We start from the raw sequence: 25,772 nt of genomic DNA, 5'->3' as shown, positions 1-25,772 counted from the left end.
CAACGAAAGGACGAAGGGCAGAAAGGATGCACAAGGACAAAGCTAGCACAAGGACAAGCTCCTGCTGCGGCTGATGATGATGATTGCTATTGGTTTCCTCTTTGTAGCGGGGTGATGGCGTGTCATCTTACAAAAAAGGACTAATATACCTATGCTTTATACTCTTAGTTTAATACTAGCGCTGCTTAGTGCAGGCACAAAAAACTTATTACGCACAAAATACTTTTTTGTTACTGGTGGTAGCTGTCCTAGGCAATATTCCCCTCTCTGCATTTCATCCACCAGCATTCTAATCTTCTTTTCGTCGCCTCGACAGCCTTGAAGTTAACTTCCTCTTTTAATGACAGCGCTTTGTCCTTGTGCATCCTTTCCGTCTTTCGTCTTTTCGTTGCGCTATACATCCCTTAAGTACGTATTGTCGCTTCTTGGAAAAATACACCTGGAAGTTCTGCCCTCGCCATGCCACCCTCCTGCCGTTCTGTTCGTTTGTTCGCGCAGTATTTGTTTTTTCAAGGACCATGTAGCCAGAAACCGAGTCTTGTTATGCTGAGCTCTGTTCTCGATGCAACGGTCTGCCTGCTTTCGGGTGTCAGGGTTCGCCAGCAGACAAAAACGCGCGTACGCATTCGCACACCTGCGCACGCACCCGCACGTAAAGAGCGAAAAAGAGCCAGAAGTCCGTACCGTTACAACTGAGGGGTCCCCTAAGCAACGCGTGAGGAGAGCGCCGCCGAAACTATTGAATGCTGAGAGTGTCCATGAATCGGCGAACAGGACGGCCGGAATTATGGTTTGTTTTTCTCTCGCTTGTTGGAAAATCTCCAGCATTGAGGAAGGCTACAATGGCGACGATTCTTTTGCAGCTGAGGTAGGATTTGTTGTGTTTCTGACTCTATTGTTATACCCATGCTCTTCTTTCTTCTTCTTTGTGTATTCTGAAGAAAAAGAGGTCGGTAAAGCCCACCCCCGCGTGGGTACGTGTCGTTATTTGCGGCAACGGACCTACCAATCGTTGTCTGAGTTGTGGGTCAGCTCAGCAGACTTCGCTGCAAAACGGAGTGGTTAGTCGGTATATACAAATGCCCGCGGGCACCGAGGTTAAAAGGGAAGGGAACAGGGCGGGCGAAAATGTTAAAAAAAAGAAGTAACGGAAAAGGGGAACATTTTTATTAAGGCCTCGAGAATAAAACTTGGACAATGAGTTTACAACATCCCAAGCTTCAACTCAGAGATTTTAGTAACACTAATGTCACTAGAAAATAAAACCAGGTCCCAAGCTTTATGTCGCTGCCTTCCGAATCCAAAGACCGAGAATCATTTTCGCCGTAATCGGCAAGGTTTAAAAGGCTGCAAGTTTTCGATATGCAAGCGGCACTTTTGACGGAAATCCGCATTAACCCAAATCACACAAACGGTGGATTGTGCGGTAAATTAGATATTTTAAGTCATTCGTGAACAAAGTGCCGGCAGCATGTTTTGTGGGGTCAGGGTGTCTTTATCTGACTCTAGTTGGTAAAATTGGCGGCAAAATTTCTTCTCAAATGGCGCCTAATAAATCTAAGATACTGCTGTCCATCTGCCTTTATCCAGTAGCGAAAATACCGGAGGCTCCGGAACAAATCGACATGTTCTACAATAACGGCAGTGTGACCATTTTCAGCAAAACAGGGCAGTGTAATCCAAGGAACATGTCAATCCTCGTACGGTAATTATATGTGTACAGTTTTTTCCCCACACGCGAATAAGATCGTGCAGTGTCACTGAAAGGAATCGTGGCTAGAGATAAATGTAAAAACAAATAAAAGCACCTCAGAAAGTCTACACGTACCGGGACTAAATATAGTTGAAAACACTAAACCGTAATGCAAGTGCTATCGTATATACCTAGCCCTCGACTAGACGACTCCTCTCGAGCTCCACACTATCTTTGATTCTCATATCCCCCAGATTCTCCTTATTTCCTTCCTACTTTTTCCCTTTGCTTTACGTCTTGTTTCAAATACTGCACAGCAAAAGCACAAACGCGCTCACACACTCAAAAAATTAGAAGTAATATTGCGTCATTTACGCCCACCACAGCGATTTCTTCTGTGAAATATTTCACGTGAAATGGCGAGGAGTGCACTTTTTTAGAGTGCCTTCCACGTGAATTTTGGGACATTTTTGTCGGGGTTGGGCAAATGACATGGCGGGCATTCCTCGCACACTCTCAGACGGTGATCCAACCCTCGCCAAAAGGACGGAAATAGACTCGAGGCCCCCGTAGTTGTTACTAAGTGTACTTTTAATTACAAGACTAATGTACACATACAGTGAGCCGGTGGTGAGCGGTGCGCTGTCTGCGCTGTGCGCGGCAGGAGAGCGCTCTTCTGTTCCCGGTGTTGCTTTTCCCCTTCGGAGGTCGCCCAGTTGGCGAGACGCCGCACGGCGGGGGGCGGGGTTGGGGGTAAGTAGGTTTTAGAGGGAAGGGGGCTCCAAGAAGGGCTGCGCATCCGACGCCGTGACGTCGACGGGAACTCCGAGCTGACGTCACTTGGCTTGCGCCAGAGCGCACTTGGTGCAGCGGCTGTGTCGCTGCTGCTGCCTGGCGGTGAGTTTGTGCACCTGAGGCGGCTGGGCGTTCGTACTGTCGGCGGGAACGTTGGTCGGCGCCACCGAGGCTTTTTTCTCCTTGCCATTGAGGACGGAGCTCGATTTGCACCTGCGCGAGAATTTCAGGGGACCTGTAGCAAACTGAGGGCACAAATCGCGTAAGTTGCTTGCATTTGAAAAGAAAGAAGATAACCGGAGCTTTGTAACCATCAGATCCAGTAAGGGTTCTTGTAAAGCGCGCAGCATTACACACACCGCGTGTATGCGGGGAAGCCAGCCTTCTGTATGGATTTGTGGAGAAGCGTACCCAAAATGATGGAGCGTAGGCGTTCCGGTGTCCACCCCTAGGTGTGACAGTTTACGCCTGCTGGTGGACTTTCCTTTTCTTTGACAATAAATTAATTCATTCATTCATGCGGTCTGCGGAAAGGAAATAGAAGCAATTCGGCACATTGCGTTATAATTTCATTGTATCAGTCCAAATCCATACAAAAAATATCCTCCCTCCGGAAACCTAGGGATTATTACCGATAGAAAAAAAGAAAGATAGATAGGAAAAGGGTAAACTGCAAGGCTGTGGAGGTTACTAAAAAAAGTTTGGAATCTGAAGGAGGAAAAGCTGCGAGGGAAATATAGCATGAGACAGCTACGGCCTGTAACGGGCGAAATTTCAGCCTGCAGCTAATAGCTCAACGATAAAATTAAAAGAGTAGTGCAACGTAAACACATTAGCCTATTTGGTGACATGGCTCACGTCCTCATACAGACAAAAAGGATGTCGCTATCAATCAATCAATCAATCAATCAATCAATCAATCAATCAATCAATCAATCAATCCATCAATCAATCAATCAATCAATCAATCAATCAATCAATCAGATGTTCTACATCGCTGCTCCTTCGAGTCAGCTTTCTGTATACATAGAGGATGTACTTAGTGGCTCTCCATCGCATGCAAGGTGATCCAAAAAACTGCAACCCAGAGCATCATGTGTTACGAAAGGCTGGTTTCGCCGTACGCATATTGCGCTTGCAGTGCTGCCCGCTTTACAGGAAACAAAAATACGATCAAGCGCCTGCTTGTGGGCGCCCAAAGTGAACTGAAATCATCAGTGGAGGCGAAATTTTAGTGTCAAACAAGTCCCAGAAGCTTTGCTTCGGTTAATATCAGTATGAGAGCGTTAGCGCGATACACATTCGTATGTTATAGAGACTCCGTTGCATTTAAGCTTCGATGTCCCTGGAACACAACAACGACGAGGCTGGGAGGAACGCATATTTCACGCGGTAATTGATTCCCGCAGCAAAGAGCGAAACAGAAACAAATGCGGATAAAATATATAATTAACGAGTTATGAGAGTATCTTTACCCCCACAATAGAAGCGCACACAACCATATTGCACAGGTACGTATATGCATACAAACGGCGTATGTCGGTTCCCGCGTGCATGAAAACAAATCCCGATTCGTGGACGTTGGTGCGCCATTCTACACAACCAGCCGGCTCTGCCACCAGCTTTGAGTGGGATGGGCTGCAACTGTCTTTTTGTTTCGGATCATGCACAAAATTTTTATCTCCATGAAGGTAACGGGTGGGTCATCCCAAGTTAGAGAAAATTTATTCGTCTCGATGATGCTGAAAATGAGGCTGCCGTAAAGTAAAAAAAAACTGAAAAAGCGTGGAGGTGCGGGCTTTTTGGTGCATACTTCACAACTGAACAACAGCGCTTAAACGGGACAAGAGATTTACAGGATAGAGCGCTGACTAGCAACAAACAACAACGTCATCCATAGGCGAAAGGATTCATCCGTCAGCAAGCCGTCTATTGACTTGCTACAAAAGGAGCACGAATATCTTGATCGTTGACAACCTTCTTCGCGCGTGTCTGTGTGTAGATATAAGTTCTTTAGAATCTTTTAAATCTTTATCTGTTTCTTTCTCTTCTGCATTTTTCATCGAGGGTATATATTCCGCCCCGACGAAATAAACTTGTTGTTTGTTGCTAGTCAGCGCTTTGTCCTGTCAAACTCTTGTCCCGCTTAAGCGCTGCAGTTCAATTGTAAAAAAAAAGTGCGTGCAATAATGCATCAAGGGTGTGCGTCACGGGCGTACGTTCAGAGGTACAAATCATTGTTTGAATGGCGAGGATTTTCAGTGAAATTAAGTGTGAGAGGGCAACAAACGGGGCAACTACGTAAATTGCGAATGGATGCACCAAGTTTTTACTGGCCACAGATTAGAGAGAATACCTTAATTCTTGTGTGTTAAAACTTGGCACACCTTATGACAACAAAAAAGGTATCTTTACGGAAAATGTTTTCCATTTCCAACAATGACAGCTATTCTGACCGGCGCAGAAAGCGTAACATGTTCGAAGCATAACTTCGCCGCAATAGACTTAGAAGTGTTTAAGAAAGCTTTATTCGACCAAAGATCGCACTCTAATAGGGAAATAAGTATCGGCTGCGACCACGCGCGTCCATATAGCCAGCCAGGCAATTGAAACTGCACTGCTCCTGTCATTTCTTCTCGCAAGGGCCAGCTAAGCCAATCAACAATACTGGCACCCAATAGAAACAACAGCTAGGCGAGTGTATTGCACGCTGGCTTAATAGAGATTATCCTCGACTGTAGCAATGATCCTGTGCCGAATTCCCGAGTTATAAAGTCATCAACGTTCCTGACTGGTTCAGCTGACACTACTATTTGATACGGCCGAAGGTGTGCAAAAAAATCATGCACCCCTCCGTCTAACGACGACGATGGTTGATCGCGAAGCTTTCTCGTTATGCATTCTTTGGTTGGCCGCTGCCACACTATCAGTATGCGCTACTCTGGAGGTAAGCACCAATTTTCTAGAATACCCACAGTAACTCTCAGGTGTGCAGTCCGTAGGGCTAACGATTGGGTTTGGAGTGTACGGCGCGAATCGGTACCTGCTGTTTAACGTTTGCTTCCACCATGTCGAAATGGAGCAATGGGATAGACGCCGGATTCATAACGCGAGGGGCCCAGGTTCGAAGCCGGCCATGGGAAGTGTTTTTAACACGAACGTATTTTATTCTGGGATTCACGAATATTTCGCTGACGTCATCCCGTCACGGAAGTTACGCCAGTACAATGAAGCCAGCGGCCTGTAAAGCGTGCACCCCCGCACACAGGGTCTTCTTGCGGAGAAGCAACCTTTAGTACTAAAGAGTACGTTGAACTTGGGGTTGTTATTTTTCGGGTTTTTATTTTAACACGAATGTATTTTATAGCGGGATACACCAAGATTTCACTTACGTCATATCCGTCACGGAAATGACGCCAGTACACCTTTGCCGAAGCGACCCGCCGGCAGGACGTAGCTCGCCAAGCACACCCACAACACAGCCGCCTACCCGCAAATCATGCTCAGCTGCAGATTTCGCTTCACATTTCACTTTCACGTTTTACTGATTGCTATGACAAAGGAATCAACCACAGTTTTGTCTTTCACTTCACCCACGATCATTCATCATCATCGTCAGAGAAAGCTGGCTTTTCTGCACGGCATATTGCATACAATGGCACCAGTGAGGACACCAAAGCTCCGCTTTAATTCAAGTGAAGGTATAGAGAAAGAGTACCTAGAGATGATCTTGCCGATGAGTTTCTCCGCCTCCCTGGTAGGGGATATGTTCCTCAATTTCGTCAGCTGGCACTCCCTCCGGTGACCGCCCGTGGTCCCGTTGGTGCACTGGACGCTCTCCAGTGGCGCCTTCGCCGCGCTGCGGCCCAGCGCGTTGGGCTTGGTCACACTGGACGAGATCTTGCCCGTCCGCACGTTGTACACGTTGTAGCAATCCGTAGAGACTTCACCTGCGGCTGAAGGCGGCTCGAAGGTCTTCTTGGTCACGGTGGCTGCTTCTTTCGCTGGCGGTCCCTGCGCCGCCCCGTTGTCCTTGCTCCCGTTTCGGCCCTGGACGCCGTTCTTGGCTTTTGAGGCTGCTGCAGCTGACGTCTTAGCGGATTCGTTGGCTCTCCGCTGGCAAAGCGGCGATGGCTCTCGGATTTTACTGACAGGCGAATGGGAACCATTTGTTGCCCTGTGGCACATGGGCGACGCTGCTCGTGTCTTCCCTGCAGCTGGCTGCTTCGCCTTTGGCGTCGGGCGAGTGAAAAAGCCATCTCCCGGGTTCTGCTCGCCCGATTTACACGCCAAGGTCGGCGAACTGCCTTTTCGTTCGGCGTTTTCGTGGGTTGTGGGCAGAATGTGGAAGGTGACTCTCTTCGGTGTGGGTGACGCGTTTTCCTCTGCCTGCAGCCGCCGTGCTTCGTCCTTAGCCTTCCGCGGCGGGAGCGGCGGAGGAGAGAAGTCGTCCGTTGTCCTGGAAGAAGGCGGGCTGTGGATATTCGACGAGCCGGGCTTGCGATTGCTTCGAAGGCTGAGGCTGCGACACAAGCCCGGAGTCGAAATTATGCCGTGAACCTTGTCGGCGGTTTCACCGATATCTGCTGCAGAGGCATTCTGGGGCTTCTCGTTTCGGGTGGCGCCATCGCGGACATTGAAGTCTACGTGGATGGAATTTCGAGACTCGGACTTGCGCCTGAAGGTTTCTGTTTCCGGCAGAGTGCGGAACGTGACGGTGAGCCTAGTCCTGTCTCTATCCCGGCTCGTTTCATCTGGCGAGCATAGACCATTGATGAATTTATTGTCGATACAGACAACATTGCTATCCTGAGGGCCTCCACTACCGTTTAGCAGTAAGTTCCCGGTGTCTTTTTCTCTTTGACTGCCGATTTCCGTGTCAGTCACCTCGTTGAATTGGCTATGGTGAGGGATTGGTGAATGCACCGTTGTAGCTGTTCCTAGCGGCTGTTTATCCTCGTCACCTGTGCTCGATGTGGTTGCACCTTCCCTTTGCAGGACACGCGGCATTGGTGAGCTGTACAGAGAAGCCCTCGAGCAGATGGGTGACGGCATTTGGCGCGGAAGGCTGCCGTCTTTCGCACAAAAGCTGCCCAGCAACGTTCTCCCTTGACTTGAAGCGTTTGGGTCGTGGGTGTCAAAAGTATGGCTACCGGTCATTATAAGCGCTCTAGAGACTTCCATAGGGCTCGACAGGTCGGCAAATTCTCTCGGAATGCCAATTTGTACTGGCGGCGAAATGAAGGGCTCGCCCTCTGCGACTTCCGCCAAGACGGTGTGCCTTCGAAAGAGATCACTGTTCGCATTACCATCAACGTGATCGAGCGGACTCCTGGAACTCCGGTCGTCGTTTAGGTACGTCTGGCCACCACCCGCCCTAAGCAGCGTCCTTGACGCCGCATCGCTTTGGCACGTGAGGGTGGTGTCCGGCTTCTCCACTCGCTGCTGCTGGGCCAGTTGAAGGAGCGGCCGCAAGTCCTGAGAAGCAGCCGTTGGCTCGCTCGTTGGAAGCCTGAACACTGGGTCCAGGAGGTCCGGGGTGAGCGGCCGGCACGTGGAGGAGGCAGGGTTCATCATGAGGGCTCGTCGCCTTCGCTCCGGGCTCAGGTAGCGCCTCCTGGGCGGCGGGCTGACTGGGTAGTCACGGGATGAGGTCACGGAGCTCGTGGAAGACGAGCGGGGTAGAGATGGAGGCGACCGCTTGGGCACCGGGGGCGGCTCATCGTCTGCCACCGGCCCTTGTGGCTCCTCCTGCACAAACGTACGGTGGAAATTTACTACATGAAAAAGAAGGCCAATCTGGTTCGTAATACCGTGGCACGTGCAGGTACAAAAGCTGGCCTCAGCCAGGAGACAAGCCCGAGCTGATTAAACTCACTTACTAATCGATTTGGATGATTGGGGCAGCTAAGGGAGCAAGTACACGACACTGTTACCAGATTACCTTCTGAAAGAGCCATTCAGTAACAAGACTACTCATTCACTTCGCCCATCTGACCTAGCTAACCTTACCTTCAAATGCATAATACTAGGAAGGTATTGTTGACAAAGTATGATGCCTCAGATATGACGAAGGAACTTATTTTAATAGAACGGAACCGTCCCTGGTCTCTTCTCCAGCACCATTGTGCCTTTTTGGACTAGACCCCGAGCTCAGGATGAGGCTGGCAGATGTACTTCCGCGCCGATTAGAGACGTTATACCACCGACTTCGTCTCAACGCAGCGCTTACAAAGCTATACCTGTTTCTACTTGGCGCAACCTCGAATCTTTACTTCGAGAACTGCGAGTCGCCGGAAGCCGTGGAACACCTTTTTTTAGAGTGCCCCGCTTATATTCTCGCAAAGTGTCGTTTGGTTCAGAAAATCTATTGATTGATTGTAGGGTTTAACGCGCCGACGCAACGCAGGCGATGAGGCGCGCCGTAGTGGAGGGCTCCGGATTGATTTTTACCACCTGGGGATCTTTAACCTGCGTCGAAATCTCAAAGACACGGGCGTTTTTGCTGTTCGCCTCCATCAGAAAAGCGGCCGCTACGGCCGGGAATCGAACCCGCGACCTCATGCTCAGCAGCAACGCCTTAGGCACTGAGCCACCGCGGCGGGTGGTTCAGGAAATCTCGCACCTAAGCCCAGGAGCAATTAACTTAAAAGTACTGCTCGGTCCATGGCCCTCCACTTCAGCTCAACGCAAAGCACTAGTGGCTCTTTTTGAATACCTGGACTAGATCGGCGTCACTGAAACGATTTAATGTACTACCGTGATGTTCATCGAGCTGTACGCGCAAACTGATCGCTGTCTTTTTTTTTTTACTTCTTTTCTGGTTTTTCTAGTGCCCTTACTTATATCCTCTCGTTCCCTTCCCCCCACCGAGTAGCATGTCGGTGTTGAGATTCTGGCAAACTTCTCGGATTTCTTCTCTAATAAAGAGCTCTCTCTCTCTCTCTCTCTCTCTCTCTCTCTCTCTCTCTCTCTCTCTCTCTCTCTAACCTTTGTTGGCGTCATTTGTCTGCTAAACTGCTTCCCACTGTTTGTAGCGGGCAGCGAAAGATTATGTTTGGGGTGCACTCATTAACATTTTATTTCTCAGCAAAAAAGGGATAAAAAAGCAGCCGTTGAAACAATGAGTCTTTTCAAAGTGGGCTTTTTGAGAAACGCAGGAATACAAAAGTCTCCAGAACGAAAGAGAAAATTGGCAAAGTTGTCGAAATGGATTAACTGAGGAAAGTGACGTTCGTACGTACGTACGTACACGGACGCTAAGTAAAATTTCAGTTGAAGTCTAGCGAGTGTCCTGTGTACTTCTTCGTCCGCGTCTATTTTTCGCTAGTAAAATGCAGTACGTACAACATGACAAGCATCGGCGAAACGCTTGAAAAAAGAGAACTGCAGTAATCTTTAATAGCAGAAATCAAACCACGAGGGATCTTAACTGCAAGGATTGAAAGAGCTGGTGATAACTGTGTCAGCGTGCCCTCAATAACTATCACGCAAAAAGAAATCGCATTCTTGGAGGCCGTATCTGCACGTATGTGAAGGCACGTATGTGCACGTATGTGGAGGCCGTATGGAGCGTATGTGCACGGCGACAAATTCAAGATGTCATAATGATTTGGCATATTAGGCAATCTTTTCCTCTATCTGGGAATCTTTTCCTCAATCTTTCCTCCCTATCCCACCTCCCCCACACCAGCAGGCGTTCCGGTGTCCGCCCCTAGGCGAGACAATTAACGCCTGTTGGTGGACCTTCCTTTCTTGTTTTTGTGCAATAAATAAATACATACATACATATCTTCTGTACGCGCTAGTAGTATCTTTCCGTATAAGTGTGCTATTTATTTTTCGCAACTTGCAATAAAGCGATCAGTTGACAGTCAGCGCTTGTGGTGTGCGTCTCTGTCCGTCTTTCGTCAAATGTGCGCTGTTCCTACCTTTCTATCTCACCACCAACTAGCCCAATATGGCACCCTTTTGAAAATAAATTAGCAGTGGCTTAGCTCGGCTATGCCAGAATATACGTAGCGTGAGCTAAGGATCAGCTAGTTATTGTTAGGTTTCCTGGTTGTCTAGGATTACCTGATTATCATGCTTACTGCTGCTAAAACGATTTCCAATCCAATCCAATCCAATCCAATCCAATTCAATTCAATCCAATTCAATCCAGTCGCAGCGGCGGCGGCTCCTGCGCGCCAGCTGTGCGCCATGATAAGTCACTGCTCCTCGCGCATGCGCAACACGGCTCTCCAGGAGCCACGCGAAACTGCTCAACCTCGGTCAGTGTAGCCCACGCTACAAAAATGCTTTTTATAATGATATATAATGTAGGCCCGAGACGAAGCTGCTATCATTATGATGAACGTGGACGAACTAATGAATGTGGCGGAAGGAACGCTCTATGCTAGGTTGTGCGCGAGCAACGTTAGGGTACTGAAACAGTACCGAAAGCACTAACTTGATTCTTGATGCACCAGTGGTAACTGAATGCGATGTCGATAAATAGCTCAAGTGGGTGAATCGACGGAGGGTCGCAGAAGCCTACATATTACCGCGAGTTATTATAAAGGATGGAAGAGACATTGTACTAGTAAAGGTTAAAAATTATTCTCAGAATACTCCAGGGCTTTAAACGTGTCCAGAGCCCGTGAAAATACCGACCTAGTTGTAATTCGCAAGACAAACGATGCCAAAGGGCCTTACAATTACAGAACAATCAGCTTACTTAGGACGTATTTAGGTAAAGGCTACTCAACATTTGATCATAATCATGTCGTCAATGAGGCTAGAGAGAAATCCGTGAAGTGTAAGAAACCCTATTACACGGAATCCATAGACTACAAACAAGAGTTTAATTAAGTGGACACCGTATACTGGAAGTATTTAGAGACAAAGAAATACTCACATAAGGTATTTCGAGGCCCTATACAAGAGCAAGGTAATTCTTCGCAAGAAAAATGAGACGTTCCTTCTAAGGAATAGCTGGACAAAAGGAGACAATATCTTTAAAATTGTTTTCGTGTGTCTGGAGGGGAATTTAGGAAACGTGATTGGGAGGAGACAGGGATACGTGTAATTGGTAGTGTTGCGCTAATATTATAAACACTGAATACTTCGCGAATACTGCTTTATATTAAAGTTCTAAGTTTTCGAATTTCGAGTTTTCGAAGTATTCAGAATTTGTGAAAGGAGCAGTGAAAGTTGTCTCTACCTCACGACAGGGATAGTTTCAAGCTTCACCTCAAGATTTAATTTTGTAGGTTAGGCTTTTTTGCAAAACGATGCAGCTGTGCGAGAAAGCCGAACACATAAAAGCCTTGGCGAATGAAGTGCATGCATTGCAAATACTAGTGTATGCCAGCTGAAACGCTACGTGTGTAAGACCTATAAGCTGAAGTTTCGCGTTAATATAGTTGCAGGAGTGAGGAATCGGGGTCATTACTCGTTGGCTCGCGGTAAGGCCATTCGAGCCATTAGCATACCTAGCAAGGGCCTCTTTTCAATGAATGGAGAGATTGCAGCCAGTCATTTATATTTCCTGCTTCCACGGTATGTTGAGAAGCCACAATTTTTTATGGCAGTGTATGCGAAATTTTTTTTCGCTGCTTTTCAGCATTGTTTTAATGTTTTATTTGAAATTGTTGCACCCTTTTCCTATCAGTTACCTTAACACTGAGGTGGGCTTTGTTCTGAAGGCTTAATCTTTTTTAGCTTTGTTTTAGAAGCTCTTTACGCACTTAAGCAAATGTATTTCTATGAGAAAATATATGATTCAATTCGCAGCCAGTTTATACTATTCAAATTCATTGATTGGTTGATTGATTGATTGCAGGGTTTAACGCGCCGACGCGATGAGGCGTGCGGTAATGGTGGGCTCCGGATTAATTTTGACCACCTGGGGTATTTAACGTGCGCCGAAATCTCGTCCACACGGGCGTTTTTGCTTTTCGCCTACATCAGAAAAGCGGCCGCCGCGGCCAACAATTGAACCCGCGTCCATTCCAATTGAATTCACAGTCCCAAAGACATTCGGACACGTCTAGTAGATGGACAATATTTCAGCCACTTGAGAATTGCGGCAGCGTTGTGCTGTTCAATGAGTTGAGAGAGAGAGAGAGAGAGAGAGAGAGAGAGAGAGAGAGAGAGAGAGAGAGAGAGAGAGAGAGAGAGAGAGAGAGAGAGAGAGAGAGAGAGAGAGAGAGAGAGAGAGAGAGAGAGAGAGAGAGAGAGAGAGAGAGAGAGAGAGAGAGAGAGAGAGAGAGAGAGAGAGAGAGAGAGAGTGTAAACATGAAGAACACCTGAGAAGAATGCTTCAGAAATTAGAAACTCTACCCAGAATGCTCCATCGTATAGGTTAACGCTAAATATGGAGAGACGAATAGCTACGTCAAACTCGTACGCAGAAAGCCTCACATTTACCCTAGGTAATAAACCGTTTGAAAAGGTGAATGAATATAACTACCCTTGACAAGTTGACTGCGCCCAACCCCGAGAAAGATATCCGGCATAGAATTGGTATGGACTGGGGTACACTCGTCCAGCACTCTCAAATAATGAGAAGTGGGCAACCTCTGCCACTAAAAAGAATGGTATACAGCCAGCGCGTACAGTCGGTGATTACTTACGTGGCAGAAACTTAGTGCCTCACTAAATACCCGGAAGGAGAACTTGCGCCAGATCAACCAGCCATGGAACGCACGGTGATATACAGGTAGGAACAGGATACGAGCGTCCTGGATCAGGAAGCAGACTCGTTTCGAATGCGTTGTACTTTAAATTATACTGAAGAAGTGAACTTGAGCCAGGCATATAATGCGATGAACTGACAACCAACGTGGACCACCAGTGTAATAAAGTGTTTCCCGAGCAAGGCACAAGAACTACGGGAAGGCAACTTGGTGGAGGGATAAACTAAGAAAAGTCAGGCAAGGAGCGGTTGGGGCTGTTGGAAGCCTAATGGTGAGACCTTGATGCTGCAGTGGACATAAATGAGCTGATGATGTTAGTGATGAAGATTTTCCACGTTCACGTACGGGCATTAAACAGCTTCATGATAAGGACTCACTGGGTGACCGCCGAGGACCAACTGCTGCCGAGCACGACGTCGTTGCGTCCTTTGCGAAGAAAGGCGCGGTGCACACTATTCTTACGAAGCCCTGCGCTAAAGCAGTCTTTCATAACGTTCAGAATTTTTATGTTGAAAGCCATAAATGGCGTACTGAGCGAAAATTCCAGCGTCGACACCCATCGCAGGTGTCCGCAACATCACAAAGGCATATCACGGTCCTGCACCAACAGTAGCGAAAGGTGGCCGTCCATGCCAATACGCCGCACAATACGCCGAGCGGAAGAATGCAGCCACGCAAGCGAACAGACTCTCAGACAGGCAGCGAAATCCGCCATGGTCGTCACAGGCAGAAACGGATGGCGAAGCAAATCGTCTCAAGCGGCAAGAGGATCGACGAAGCCCTTAAAGAACTTGGGGTGGAGGCAAAGCGGCTTGGGCGTTCGATTGGATGTTAATGCTTTCGCATTCGGAATGCAGTTTAGGTGTCCTAGGACATTTTGCTTTTGTTTCAGGGCTCGCGGTGTAAACTCCGCGTGACGGGTTAGGCGTACAAGACTTGTATTGTTGTTTTCGCGCTTCTAAAAGCGCGGGTCAAACTGATGATCACGTGCACCACGTGCGTGTATGCTAGTACGTGCGCGTGCGTACTGGCAAATAAAGCATTCGATTATATTGACCAGCGAATGTCAGATCGATGAACAGCAAGCTAAAAGAAATGCCGATCTCGGAAGCCAGGGCCATAGCCGGAAATTTTTTTCGGGGAAGGGGGGGGGGGGGGGGGGGTTTATGGGTTATTGGAAGGGAGGAGTTTTGCCGCAAGAAACACTAAACCTCGCTTTAGCGCTGCCTGGAAGAAAATTCGAAGAAGGGGGGGGGGGGGGGATTCGAATTCCCAAACCCCTCCTACGGCTACGTCCCTTCGTCTCGGAGGCCAACGATTGCCTCCGCGATCAGCTGCCGGCGGCAAGCGGCAACGACGCGCCACCGGCAGCTGATCACGCAGGCCACGTGCCAACGCAAAACAGTTCGCGGCGCTTGCGCTAGGTGGTGCCACTCACCTACAATCACGCGCACACAGCTTGTCCCACCTATCGCGCGCAATTTTTGAACCGGCTCAAGGCATCCGTGGCCTCGTATAAACACCTCTTCCTCACTCCCTCGTGGAGGATAAAAATAATCCTTTCCTCCATGCTTCCCCGCGAAATTGTAGCTTGATGCACGTAAGAATTAACCGCGAAATTACTCGATTACCAATCAATCAATCAATCAATCAATCAATCAATCAATCAATCAACCAATCAATCAATCAATCAATCAATCAATCAATCAATCAATCAATCAATCAAACAAACAAACAAACAGCTTTATTTCCTTTGAAAAGGAGGAGTACGGGACTAAATGCTCGAGCAGCTTGACGAGGTCCCGATTACGTGACAAGTTAGCAAATAGCGGTATGATGGCCAGCATGAACAATGAGTACAAATAAATTGACAAGTGTTACATAGCATCGAGTAATACAAACTTTTGTAACATAACGCTAAAACTGGAGAAAAGTTCATAGGCATAGTCATGAAGTGACGTTAACATTAAAAGCAGCAATCTAAAAGAAAAGGGAATAAAGTTCGAGGCATGTACTATTCGCGAAATGAAATGAGTGGGCGAAGCGTTGGATGAGATAGTTTGGATTATAGGACGGATCAAAATATTTTTGGTTTAATTAAGTTTAGCAAGGAAGGTAGTTTGTAAGACAGAGATTGTTCATCATAAGTTGTTCTTGGTGTGGCTACAGCCCAAATTTTTTTGTACCTGGTTAGCCGAACACTTGAGTTTCCTTTTAACTTAGCAAGTTTTATTATGGTATCGTAGCATACTTCACAAAAGCTTTGTAGCACAACATCAACCGATAATCGTACGAACAAAACACTGGAAGAATTTTGTAGAGTGGAAACAGATGTTTTGTAGAAGTATAATGCACAGTAGCAATATGACGTATGACTCTTCTCTGCAGCAAATACAGCATGCGCAAATTTGTGACACCAGTAGTACACCACACCATGCTTCGATACTGCAACAGAGATGATACTAATGCATTGTAAATCATGATTTTTACCGTTGTAGCGAGAATGCGCCGCGTACGTGAAAGGACACCAATTGCGGATGACAACTTTGAATGCAAGTTATTAACATGTTCATGCCATTCAAGGTGCTTCCAGAAACGTACGCCAAGAGTACTAACTGAATCCGCCATCTGTAACTGCTATGAAGCCAGAAACAAATTCAGCTGCTTTTTAGTGGTTCTTCCTTTAGTCGTGTGCAAAATAACTTGTATTTTCGGAGTGTTTATTTTTAAAGAATTTACCGAGGCCCAAACGTCTAGGTCAGACGGCGTTTTGTTGGCCTTCACTTCTATTTATGTTTCCGAATTTCCTGTAATATAAATGGTCGTGTCCTCAGCATATGAAACAAATGTGGCGTTGTCTGTGCAATGTATAATGCCATTTATGTATATCAAAAATAAAATTGTCCCTAGGATGCTTCCTTGTGGCCCATCTTAAAAAACCAGCGTCCTCGAAGATATTACACTGTTGTTATCTACGAATTGTATTGTTTGAAAGATATGATTTAATATCTCTTACTTCGCCTCTTGGCCCAATGTACAGCTCTGCGTGCTGTACAACCTTGACAAAAACGACTCCCCGGCGACCATTCTTCGTGAGTTACAGTCCCCCACACATGAGGTGCTGGCTGTCCGACGTATGGGTAAAAGCAGGACTTACCTAGTCACCGTACGAGGTTCTTCTACCATACCGGAAAGGTTCTATTATAATGGCTGTGTACTGCACCCAAAGCCTTTCCGGCCACGAGCCATGTACTGCTACCGTTGTTTTAAACAAGGTCACCGGCAGAACTACTGTCCGAAGGCAACTGTAGACACAGAGAATAAACTCCGACGGCAAGCCACGCTATCGTTGCGGGCTTTGCAATACGGATGACCATGAAATAACATCGGCAAGGTGCCCCACTAAACAGCGCGCCACAGCCCGCGCTCGCCGTCGGGAAACCAGTTCAGCAAGGGCTAGTCTGTACAATCGATTCCAGGTCCTGGAACTCATTGAGTGCTCTGCTGTAGGAGAGCCTGGGGGCGAACCCGATGCAACAGGTGGTTTGTATTCGGACGTTCTGAAGAGGTCCGATTCTAAAAAGCACATACCTCCAAAACAAACGCCAAAAGATACCTGGGAGTCGAATGAAGCTGTTTTTGTTGACGAAGACCTGGATACTCAAATAGCCTACCTATCGAAACAGCGTGAGGCACTGCGGCAAAGGAAGGCACGCGTAGCAGCTCTCCGTAAAGAACGCGCTGAAGCGCGTTCACTGCAAGGAACGCAAAATGTGCCTTTACGGATGCGGCTCAACGCTCAAAAGACAACCCCCTGCGAACCAGCTATCTGGACCGTTATACTTGAAACCCTATCCAAGCTGACCCAACTAATACAAGCTAGCTTCGGCCATGGCTAAGCGTCCATCCAGCCGTTAACCGGTCATCGTACAGTAGAACTGTAGAGGTATTTCGAACAAATTATGGGAGCTAAAAACCGAAATTCACTCTGCTAAACTTCAAGTGTGGGCACTCCTTTTACAGGAGTCAAACAAACTATGCCGTCTCCCCCACTTCATCGGTTATCATACTCCTACCATCCTAAATAACCGCAGTGGTGACGCACCTGGGAAAGCGACGGTATACATCGTTAGAAGTGTTCCTCACACACCAATCAACCTTCAGAAACGGTGTAACCAACAGCAAGAGGTGGTTGCGGTTTTAACATGCCCAGCCAAAACAACCCCCTTCTTGTGTTCTTTTATGGAAAGCCAGGCAGAGCACGCCTTAACCTAGGTTGACTCCACCCCCTTAGGGCAACGTACCCAGGCACTCCCATACTCGTATGAGGGGACTTTAACGCCCCACACACTTTGTCTGGATACGAGCACGACAGTAAAAGAAGAGTACAGGTTCATGACACCTTCACGGACATGAACTTTTCCTTGCTTAACTGTACCGTACCTACCGTCCCTTCAACTCGGTCTCATGCAACGGACCTTACGTGGTGGCTTGGCCCCGGGAACCCTTCCTGGAATCCGGAGCCAGATGCTTGGCCAAGCGACCATTCGCCAATTTTGATTGGCCTGCACGCGAAAAAGTTGCGAAAGCTTCGTCGCCAGGTCAGAATTGTTCACTGGGACAAAGTCCGCTCTGATGAACGAGCTTTTTCGCTAACTACGGAGAACCTCATTTCTACGCTGCAGTCCGTCCTCACAGACTGCACTATACATACAGCAGTGAATGAGGATCAGCCGACCCCGAGCAGAGCTCCATGCTAATCGCCACCCGACGCAACTCTACGCTCGTGCCACGGCAAACCGTATTGCAGCACAAGCTCAACACTATGAGAAGCAGTTGTCCCGACGCCGGTGGCAGGGCTGGTGCGCTGGTCTTGGCTCTGGTACTGGAAACAAGACCTGATGGCGAACCTTCCACGCCATGGAGCGGGGTGGCAGCGTGATTGACCCATCAGCTAGCATTCGTCTGGCTCTCAACATCAGCCCAGAAAAGTTTGCGGACAGAGCGGCTGTGAGTTTCTTTCCAAACTACCGACAACCTTCGGCCGCCCCTCCCTGTGTTGACGTATCGGACGTCTCAGGAATAACCGACCCATTTACGATGGCCGAGCTCATCGCCGCCATTGAAGAATCCAAGGCGCACTCTTCTCCAGGTTATGATGAAATCCCGTATGAGCTATTCAAGAACTTGGAGGGGAGGGCTTGGAAGCACTACTCTACTCGTTGAATGATCGATGTATGGGCTAAAGGTGTCATTCCACCCAAGTGGAAACACTCAGTGGTAGTGCCAATCCCCAAGCCAGGAAAACCTCCCACGGGTATTAGTGCACTTCGACCGATTTCCGTGACACCTATAATGTGCAAGATATTTGAACGAATAGTGGCCACTCGATTATCCTGGTGGCTGGAACACAAAAGAAAATACCATCCCGCTCAGATCGGATTCAGACAGCACCTGGGTACCGAGGTTGGCCTGTCTATTCTGGCTGACGATATATTTCATGTCTCACCCCACAGCCACCTTGTGCGAACTGTGGTGGCTACCGACATTGCCAAGGCTAATGACAACGTGGGACACAAAACAATACTTAGAAACATGGAGTTTTGGGGGGTTCCACTTCATGTCACTTCATGTCACTTCATGTCCACTTCGATTCGAACAGGCCTGTTGGCCTGTTCGAATCGAACCGTGGGGTACCGCAAGGTTCCGTGATAGCGCCTCTACTGTTCAAAATCGCGTTTGCACAATTGGCATGGAAGCTACAAGACTTTTGTGTGAAATTTCTCATCTACGCGGACGATGGCACGCTGTGGTCTACAAACCGAGACATCAGCCTGCAGTGTCGTTATCTGCAGCAAGCCCTGGATGTTTTCATGCCTTTGCGCAATCAGCCGGTCTGGAAATTTCAGCTTAGATGTCTGGCTATGTACAAGTGGCTAATAAGGCAGGGAGGACGTTAGCCTCCAAAGCTAACTGTCAACTTAAGATTGGTTCAGCCGCAATACCAGCCAAGGAGGAGCTGCGGGTGCTCGGACTTCAGATCCACCAGTCGGGTTCGGGTATCCATTGGCTCCGAAAGGCACGGAAAGACTCCTCGACGACCTTGCACTTGATCCACCGGATTGCAACTCGGAGTGGAGGAGCCCGCACGGAGGTGGCTTGGCGACTTTTACGCGCTGTTCTACAGCCGCGCTGACTCTACCGGGCACAGTTTCACAGTCCGACAGCACAACAATGGGCGAGGCTTGAGGCTATCAACAGAGAGGCTATGCGCACCATCACGGCACTTCCTTGTCTCACTCCGATTCCTATCTTACAGGAGCACGCCCAGCTCAATACTATCCCAGAGCTTGTAAATCAGCGTGAAGATGCAAGAAAGATCAAGCGTTTTTATATACCTATGGTCGGAGCGCTAGCTCATTCCTATTTTTGTAAGGAGCCTTCCGTGACTTTAACCATATACGACCTTCCACCATGGTGCTATACAGCAATAACAACCCAAAAATTACACCATCTTCCCGTAGGGGAACCCTGAGTAGTATGCGAAGCAGCCATGGGGTTGATTCAAGGGCCCATTAGTTTTCAGTTCGTCATTTTAGTTAGGTTGAGGTACGTAGCTACCGTTATATTTACCGTTTGGTTTCTATGGTAACTATACCACACTTTTCACTTACCGGAACTACGAAATGGGAAATTGCGTTGACCCCATGGCTGCTTCGCATACTACTCAGGGTTCCCCTACAGGAAGATGGAGTAATTTTATCGAAGGGGGGGGGGGTTAGAGTGGAGAGGCATTAAAGAGAGAGAGAGAGAGAGAGAGAGAGAGAGAGAGAGAGAGAGAGAGAGAGAGAGACGTTGTACGTGGTATGAGTTTGTCTTTATTTAGGCGTTATCATTATTATCATCATGTTCAACGTAGGCGACGTCGAGCTGTGGTTGGCGTGCCGCTTTGATTATGACCGCCTTATGGTCTGTGAAATGTAAAGTCAGGGGCTGTTGTAGTGGTTGAACCCTAAAGTTGCTGAAGATGAGGTCGATGCACGTTCCCCGGGTGGTTGTGGGCTGATTGTAATCACGGCCCGCCGAGACTCGCCGACGCACGCCGCTGCCGACGACGATGAAACGTCGAAGGTGCGTGAAGCGTGCTCGTCTCGTGCCGGCCCAGGAAGACACCGGCAACACTGTCGCTCAATGAGATCGACATCTATACCGACGCCAGTGTGGCAACTTCGCATATTGGCGCATCATGGACCTGCCCTGAAAACCCATCCCTTGGAGGTCAACTCTCCCTCAGACACGATGGTGCAACTGCACTGGAAGGCGAACTTCATGCCATCAGTGGTGATGATGATGATGATGATTTTGGGTTTAATGGCGCAAGGCCAACAAAGGCAAAGAGCGCCATGACAATGATGAAAGAGATGATAAAGATTTGTAAAGGAGACACTAGTTTAAAAAACTTTGCTCAGGGGGTTGGTGTATAGGGCCATAATTAAAGCATAGTGAGTATACTAAGATAAATGGTGTATAGGTTCATATTAAAACAGTGAGTGCAAGCACCTAAGGTGTAAAGTCTCAGGTTCCACCACTGTTTTAAAACACATAATGAACACAGGTGAAGTTATGGTCTATATGATATGTATTTTAAAAAGTCTACATCTGCTAGGTAACTAAAAACTTTTTTGTATGGGAACATTGGATGGTCTGATAAAAATAGTGAAGGGTGCAAGGGAATGTTATATGTGTAAGCTTCATTAAAATGACGTTTCCTTTCAATGATGCACATGTCACACTCAATAAGCATATGAAGGACAGAAAGCTGACCCCCACATCGATGGCACTGTGGCTTGTTTGCGTCTGTTAAAAGGTATGAGTGTGTGATGTGTGTGTGGCCAATTCTAAGTCTGCATAAGGCCACTTCTATTGATCTAGCATGTTTCTCAGAGGGAGGTTTTTCAATTTTAGGTTTAATGACATGTAATTTGTTGCTTATTTCTTTATCCCACTGTTGTTGCCAGTACTCTCGCAGCTTCCTTCTCACATAAGGTTTGAGGTCTTCATATGGAACCAGCTTAATATCTATGCTTTCACGAAGGGCAGCAGCTGCAGCACTTTGGTCAGCGGCTTCATTTCCAGCAATGCCACAGTGGCCCGGAACCCAGCACACTGTGACAGCAAGCTTGAGACTATAAGCCGAGTACAGAGCTCTTAGAACAGCATTAAAAGTTGGGTTTTTACTAGCCTTCAGAGATGAAAGCTTTGTAACAACACTCAGTGAGTCTGTGTATATAACTGAGCTCTTAATTTTGTTTTGGAGAATGTGGTTCAAAGCTAGCAGGATACCATATGCCTCTGCAGTAAATATACTAGTGTTCGTGTTCATTGTTTTGGACAAAGTGAATATGGGGCCAATTGCAGCACAAGACACCGCTGCAGAAGTCTTCGAGGCATCTGTGTAGAATTCAGCGGCCTTGTATTTGTCCCTGAGTGACAGAAAGTGCTGAGTAATAACAAAGTTTGGCACATTTTTCTTTTGCAGTTCTCTGAAAGACATGTCACACTGAATTGGGCAAATGTCCCACGGAGCAACCAACTCATTAATGGAGGTGCAGTAAACTTCAGCAAGAGGAACTTGTAGGTCCTTTGAGAGGCGTGACACTGCCAAAGGGAAGGGTGGTGCTATGGATGGTCGATTTTCAAAAAGTTTATTATTAGTGTTATTTTTCATAATTGCGTTCAAAGGGTGTTCCTTCATAGAAGTAATCTTTGCAGCATACATCAGAGCTGTGTAAGTGCGCTGGTATTCCAAACACCACTGATTAGATTCAACGTGAAGGGATGGAATGGGGCTTGTTCGATATGCACCTGTTGCCAAGCGAAGCCCCAAGTTGTATACTGGGTCCAACATTTTCAGTGCTGTTGTGGTTGCAGACTGGTATACAATGCATCCATAGTCAATTCTTGACCTTACTAGGCTATTTAGAAGTGAAAGCAGACACTTTGTGTCCGTTCCCCATGACTGATGCGATAGTACCTTTAAAATGTTCATCGTTTTCAGGCATTTCATTTTTAGTAATTTAATATGCGGTATAAATGTGAGTTTGTGGTCAAGTAAAATACCCAGAAACTTGTGTTCATTTTTTACTGGTATGGGCTGACCTTGTAATGTAATACAAGGAGGGGGATAGACATCACGCCGCCTGGAAAATACCACAACAGCACTTTTATCAGCATTAAACATAAACCCGTTCTTGTCAGCCCATGTAACCAGTCTGTTGACACTTAACTGGATTTGGCGTTCACATATCGATAAATTACAGGACTTAAAACTAACTTGAATGTCATCAACATAAGTGGAGTATGAGACAGTTCGTGGGAGAACATTTTTTAGTGAACTCATTTTAACAAGAAAAAGTGCGCAGCTCAGTACTCCCCCCTGCGGTACACCATTTTCTTGAACAAAGGTTCTAGACAGCACATTACCCACACGAACACGAAATGTGCGATCAGAGAGATAGTCCTTAATAACGTTGAGCATATTACCAGTAAGGCCAAATGACTGCAAATCTAGCAATATACCGTATCGCCATGTTCTATCATACGCCTTCTCCATGTCAAAGAACACAGAGAAGCAGTGTTGCTTATGGATGAAGGCGTCTTTCACATATGATTCAAATGCAACCAGGCTATCTGTAGTTGACCTTCCAGACCTGAAGCCTGTCTGATTTTTGTCTAACAGACCATTAAACTCGAGAAAGTACAATAGTCGCCGATTTATCATTTTTTCGAGCAGCTTACATAAACAACTCGTCAAGGCGATGGGTCTGTAACTCGCAGCAAGACAGGATTCTTTTCCTTCTTTTAGAAGCGGTACAACGATAGCCTCTTTCCATGTTCTTGGAAAACGACCTGTTTGCCATATTTTGTTAAAGAGAGAGAGTATTGCATGCAGGGTTTCACTGTGTAGGTGTTTGATCATGTCATAGCTGATTCGGTCAGCTCCAGGGGCTGACGCACCACATGTCGAGAGTGCACTCATCAATTCAAGCATGGTAAATGGAGCATTATATCCCTCATTCGAGCGTTGGTTCACACGAAGGGGCTGACGCTCTGCTGCCTTCTTATGCTGTAAAAATGTTTGTGTGTAATGTGAAGAACTGAATACATGTTCAAAGTGTTTCCCAAGAGCATCTGCTTGATCTTTTACTGAGTTACCCACACTACTTACTAGGGGAATAGGATGACTCTTGTATCCTTTTAGCTTCTTTATTCTAGTCCAGACTTTCCTACAATCCGTATAAGAATTTATAGATGATATAAACCTGGTCCAACTTTCGTTTTTTGCCATACGTCGCGTACGCTTCCCTTTAGCTTTTGCCTGCTTAAACTTGAGAAGGTTGTCGGCCGTGGGATAGCGGCGTAAAAGTGCCCATGCCTTGTTCTGTTCAGACCGTGCACGCGCGCAGTCCTCATTCCACCATGGTCTGGGTTTTGGGAGAGTTTTAAAAGTAGTCTCTGGAATGCTTTTCTGAGCAGAGTCAAGAATGTGGGCTGTAATCAGTGAACTTGCTGCTTCAACATCTAAATGGCATATTGTTGTAGGGGGTAGCCTGGAAAGTTCTTTGTATGTTTTCCAGTCAGCTGCTTGTAATTTAAATGTTCGAAGTGGTTCTGTGCCTTGAGAGTCATTGTTTACAGCAGTTAGTTTTGCAGGAAAATGATCACTGCCATACGGGTTGTTAAATACACTCCATTCAAGCATAGGCAGTAAGATTGCAGAGCCAATTGCAAGGTCTATTGCTGAGTATGTGTGGTGTGTGGAATTGTAATATGTGGGGCGTTTCTTATTAAAGATGCAACATCCGGATGTCGTGAGAAACCTTTCAATGAGCCGCCCTCGAGCATCGGCTCGCACAGATCCCCAGGTGGGGTTGTGAGCATTAAAATCACCGGTTATGATGTAAGGTTCAGGTAGTTCATTGATTAGGTTTTCAAATTCGACGTTGGAAAGGCGATAGTCGGGTGAAATGTATAGAGAGCAAACTGTCACTAGTTTGCCAAAAACTATGGCTCTGACAGCTACAGCTTCGAGTGACGTCTGTAGCTGGAGGTACTGACAAGCCACAGATTTTTGGAGTACTATTGCCACACCACCAGACGGCTGGATGCAATTTTGTCTGTCCTTACGGTAAACAATGTACTGTGTTAGGAAGTTTGTCTGTGATGGGCGCAGGTGTGTTTCTTGGAGACACAGTATTTGTGGTTTATGATTGGTGAGGATGTCATAAATATCGTCTAGATTTCTTAACAACCCCCTACAATTCCAGTACATAACACTTTCAGCAGCCATGAGAATGAGCAAAAGAGAAAAAAGGATCATGTTCTGGATCATGTTTTTTTCCCCTCTTTTTAGCAGGCCGTGTTTCGGGGCCCTTCTGAGCAGTTTCACTTAGGTTTTGGGGTCATTTCCAGGGGCAGCGACTTTACTGGCCTTTGGTTTGGTCGGTTTGCCACGACCTGTGGCACCGCGGCGCTCCTGTGATGCCTCAGGAGCAGACGTACTTGGAGAGACATCCATGGCCTCAACCGCGGTTTCTGAAGTTGAAAGAGTGTCAGAACCAGACTTTGTGCTAGAGGCCGTGGCCGCAGCACTGGGCACAGCTGGAACAGCAGTAGCCACAGGAGCAGTCTTCTGCTGTTGCACAGGTGCCTGAGGCGAGGCCAGGTCAACATCGCTGACCTGGACAGGAGTCGTGCTGGCGGCCTTTCGCCCAGCACTAGGTCGGAGTGCAGCAGCAGAAGCCACGGTAGCGACTTTCTGCTGCTGAGTGGGGGGCTGCGACGGGACCAGGTCAGCCTCGCTGTACTGGGTGCCCGCATCTACCAGACGACGCCCCACCCCCCGGCGAGCTGCGTCTGCGTAACTTTTGCCCGATAGCAAGGCATGCTTCAGGCGTGCTTGTGGGAACGTTAGGTTCTCAGTGACTTTCAGTTGGATTATTTCTTTTTCTTTTTTGAATGATGGACATGCGCGTGAGAAGGCAGAGTGTGGTCCACTGCAGTTTGGGCATTTCACGTGTTGCTTGTTACAATCGTCACTGGTGTGGTCAGTGCTTGCGCAGTGAGCACAGATGGATCGGCCACGGCACGACAGAGTTCCATGGCCATACTTCTGGCACTTGAAACACCTTCGCGGATTAGGTATGTATGGACGCACTGGACAGGAAATAAATGCAGCATGGACCGATTCGGGAAGTGTTGGACGGTTGAAAGTCAAAACAATGTGTTTAGTTCGGATTTCCTCCCCTGCGCGACGTATAGTTATCCTCCGCACAGCTGTTACGCCTTGGTCTTTGAACCCTTCGAGGAGATCGTCTTCATTCTCATGCAGTAGTTCTCGTTCAGAGATGACGCCTTGGGTTGTGTTTAGGCTACGATGTGGCGTGACCGTCACTTTTAGTTGAGCCAGGGTGTCCTGTTTCAGGAGGTTTTCACTTTGGTTTTTTCTTTGTACTTCTACCAGCAGGTCACCTGAGGCAAGTTTTTTTGCATGGTAGTCTTTCCCAACGATGTTCTCGAGGCATTTTGCAATGAGGAACACC

General features: G+C 47.4%; 1 protein-coding gene across 3 annotated transcripts in view; it reads right to left on the bottom strand.

The window, feature by feature from the left end:
• Positions 1-2,279: 2,279 nt before the first annotated feature.
• Positions 2,280-25,772, bottom strand: part of LOC144170544 (uncharacterized) — a 236,044-nt gene continuing 212,551 nt past the window's right edge. For all 3 annotated transcript variants that reach the window (XM_077700400.1, XM_077700399.1, XM_077700401.1), the window contains 2 exons: positions 6,207-8,239; positions 2,280-2,701 (listed from right to left, as the gene is read on the bottom strand). In XM_077700400.1, the coding sequence (XP_077556526.1) occupies positions 2,530-2,701; positions 6,207-8,239 (2,205 nt within the window). In that variant the 3' untranslated portion in view covers positions 2,280-2,529. The remainder of the gene's footprint in view (positions 2,702-6,206; positions 8,240-25,772) is intronic.

This window comes from Haemaphysalis longicornis, unplaced genomic scaffold (assembly GCF_048455015.1).
Source record: "Haemaphysalis longicornis isolate Haplotype H1 unplaced genomic scaffold, Haemaphysalis longicornis Haplotype H1 scaffold_2, whole genome shotgun sequence".
In the NCBI taxonomy this organism is placed as follows: Eukaryota; Metazoa; Arthropoda; class Arachnida; order Ixodida; family Ixodidae; genus Haemaphysalis; species Haemaphysalis longicornis.
The sequence above is the reverse complement of the archived record's forward strand: the minus strand, read 5'-3'. Positions and strand labels throughout refer to the sequence as shown.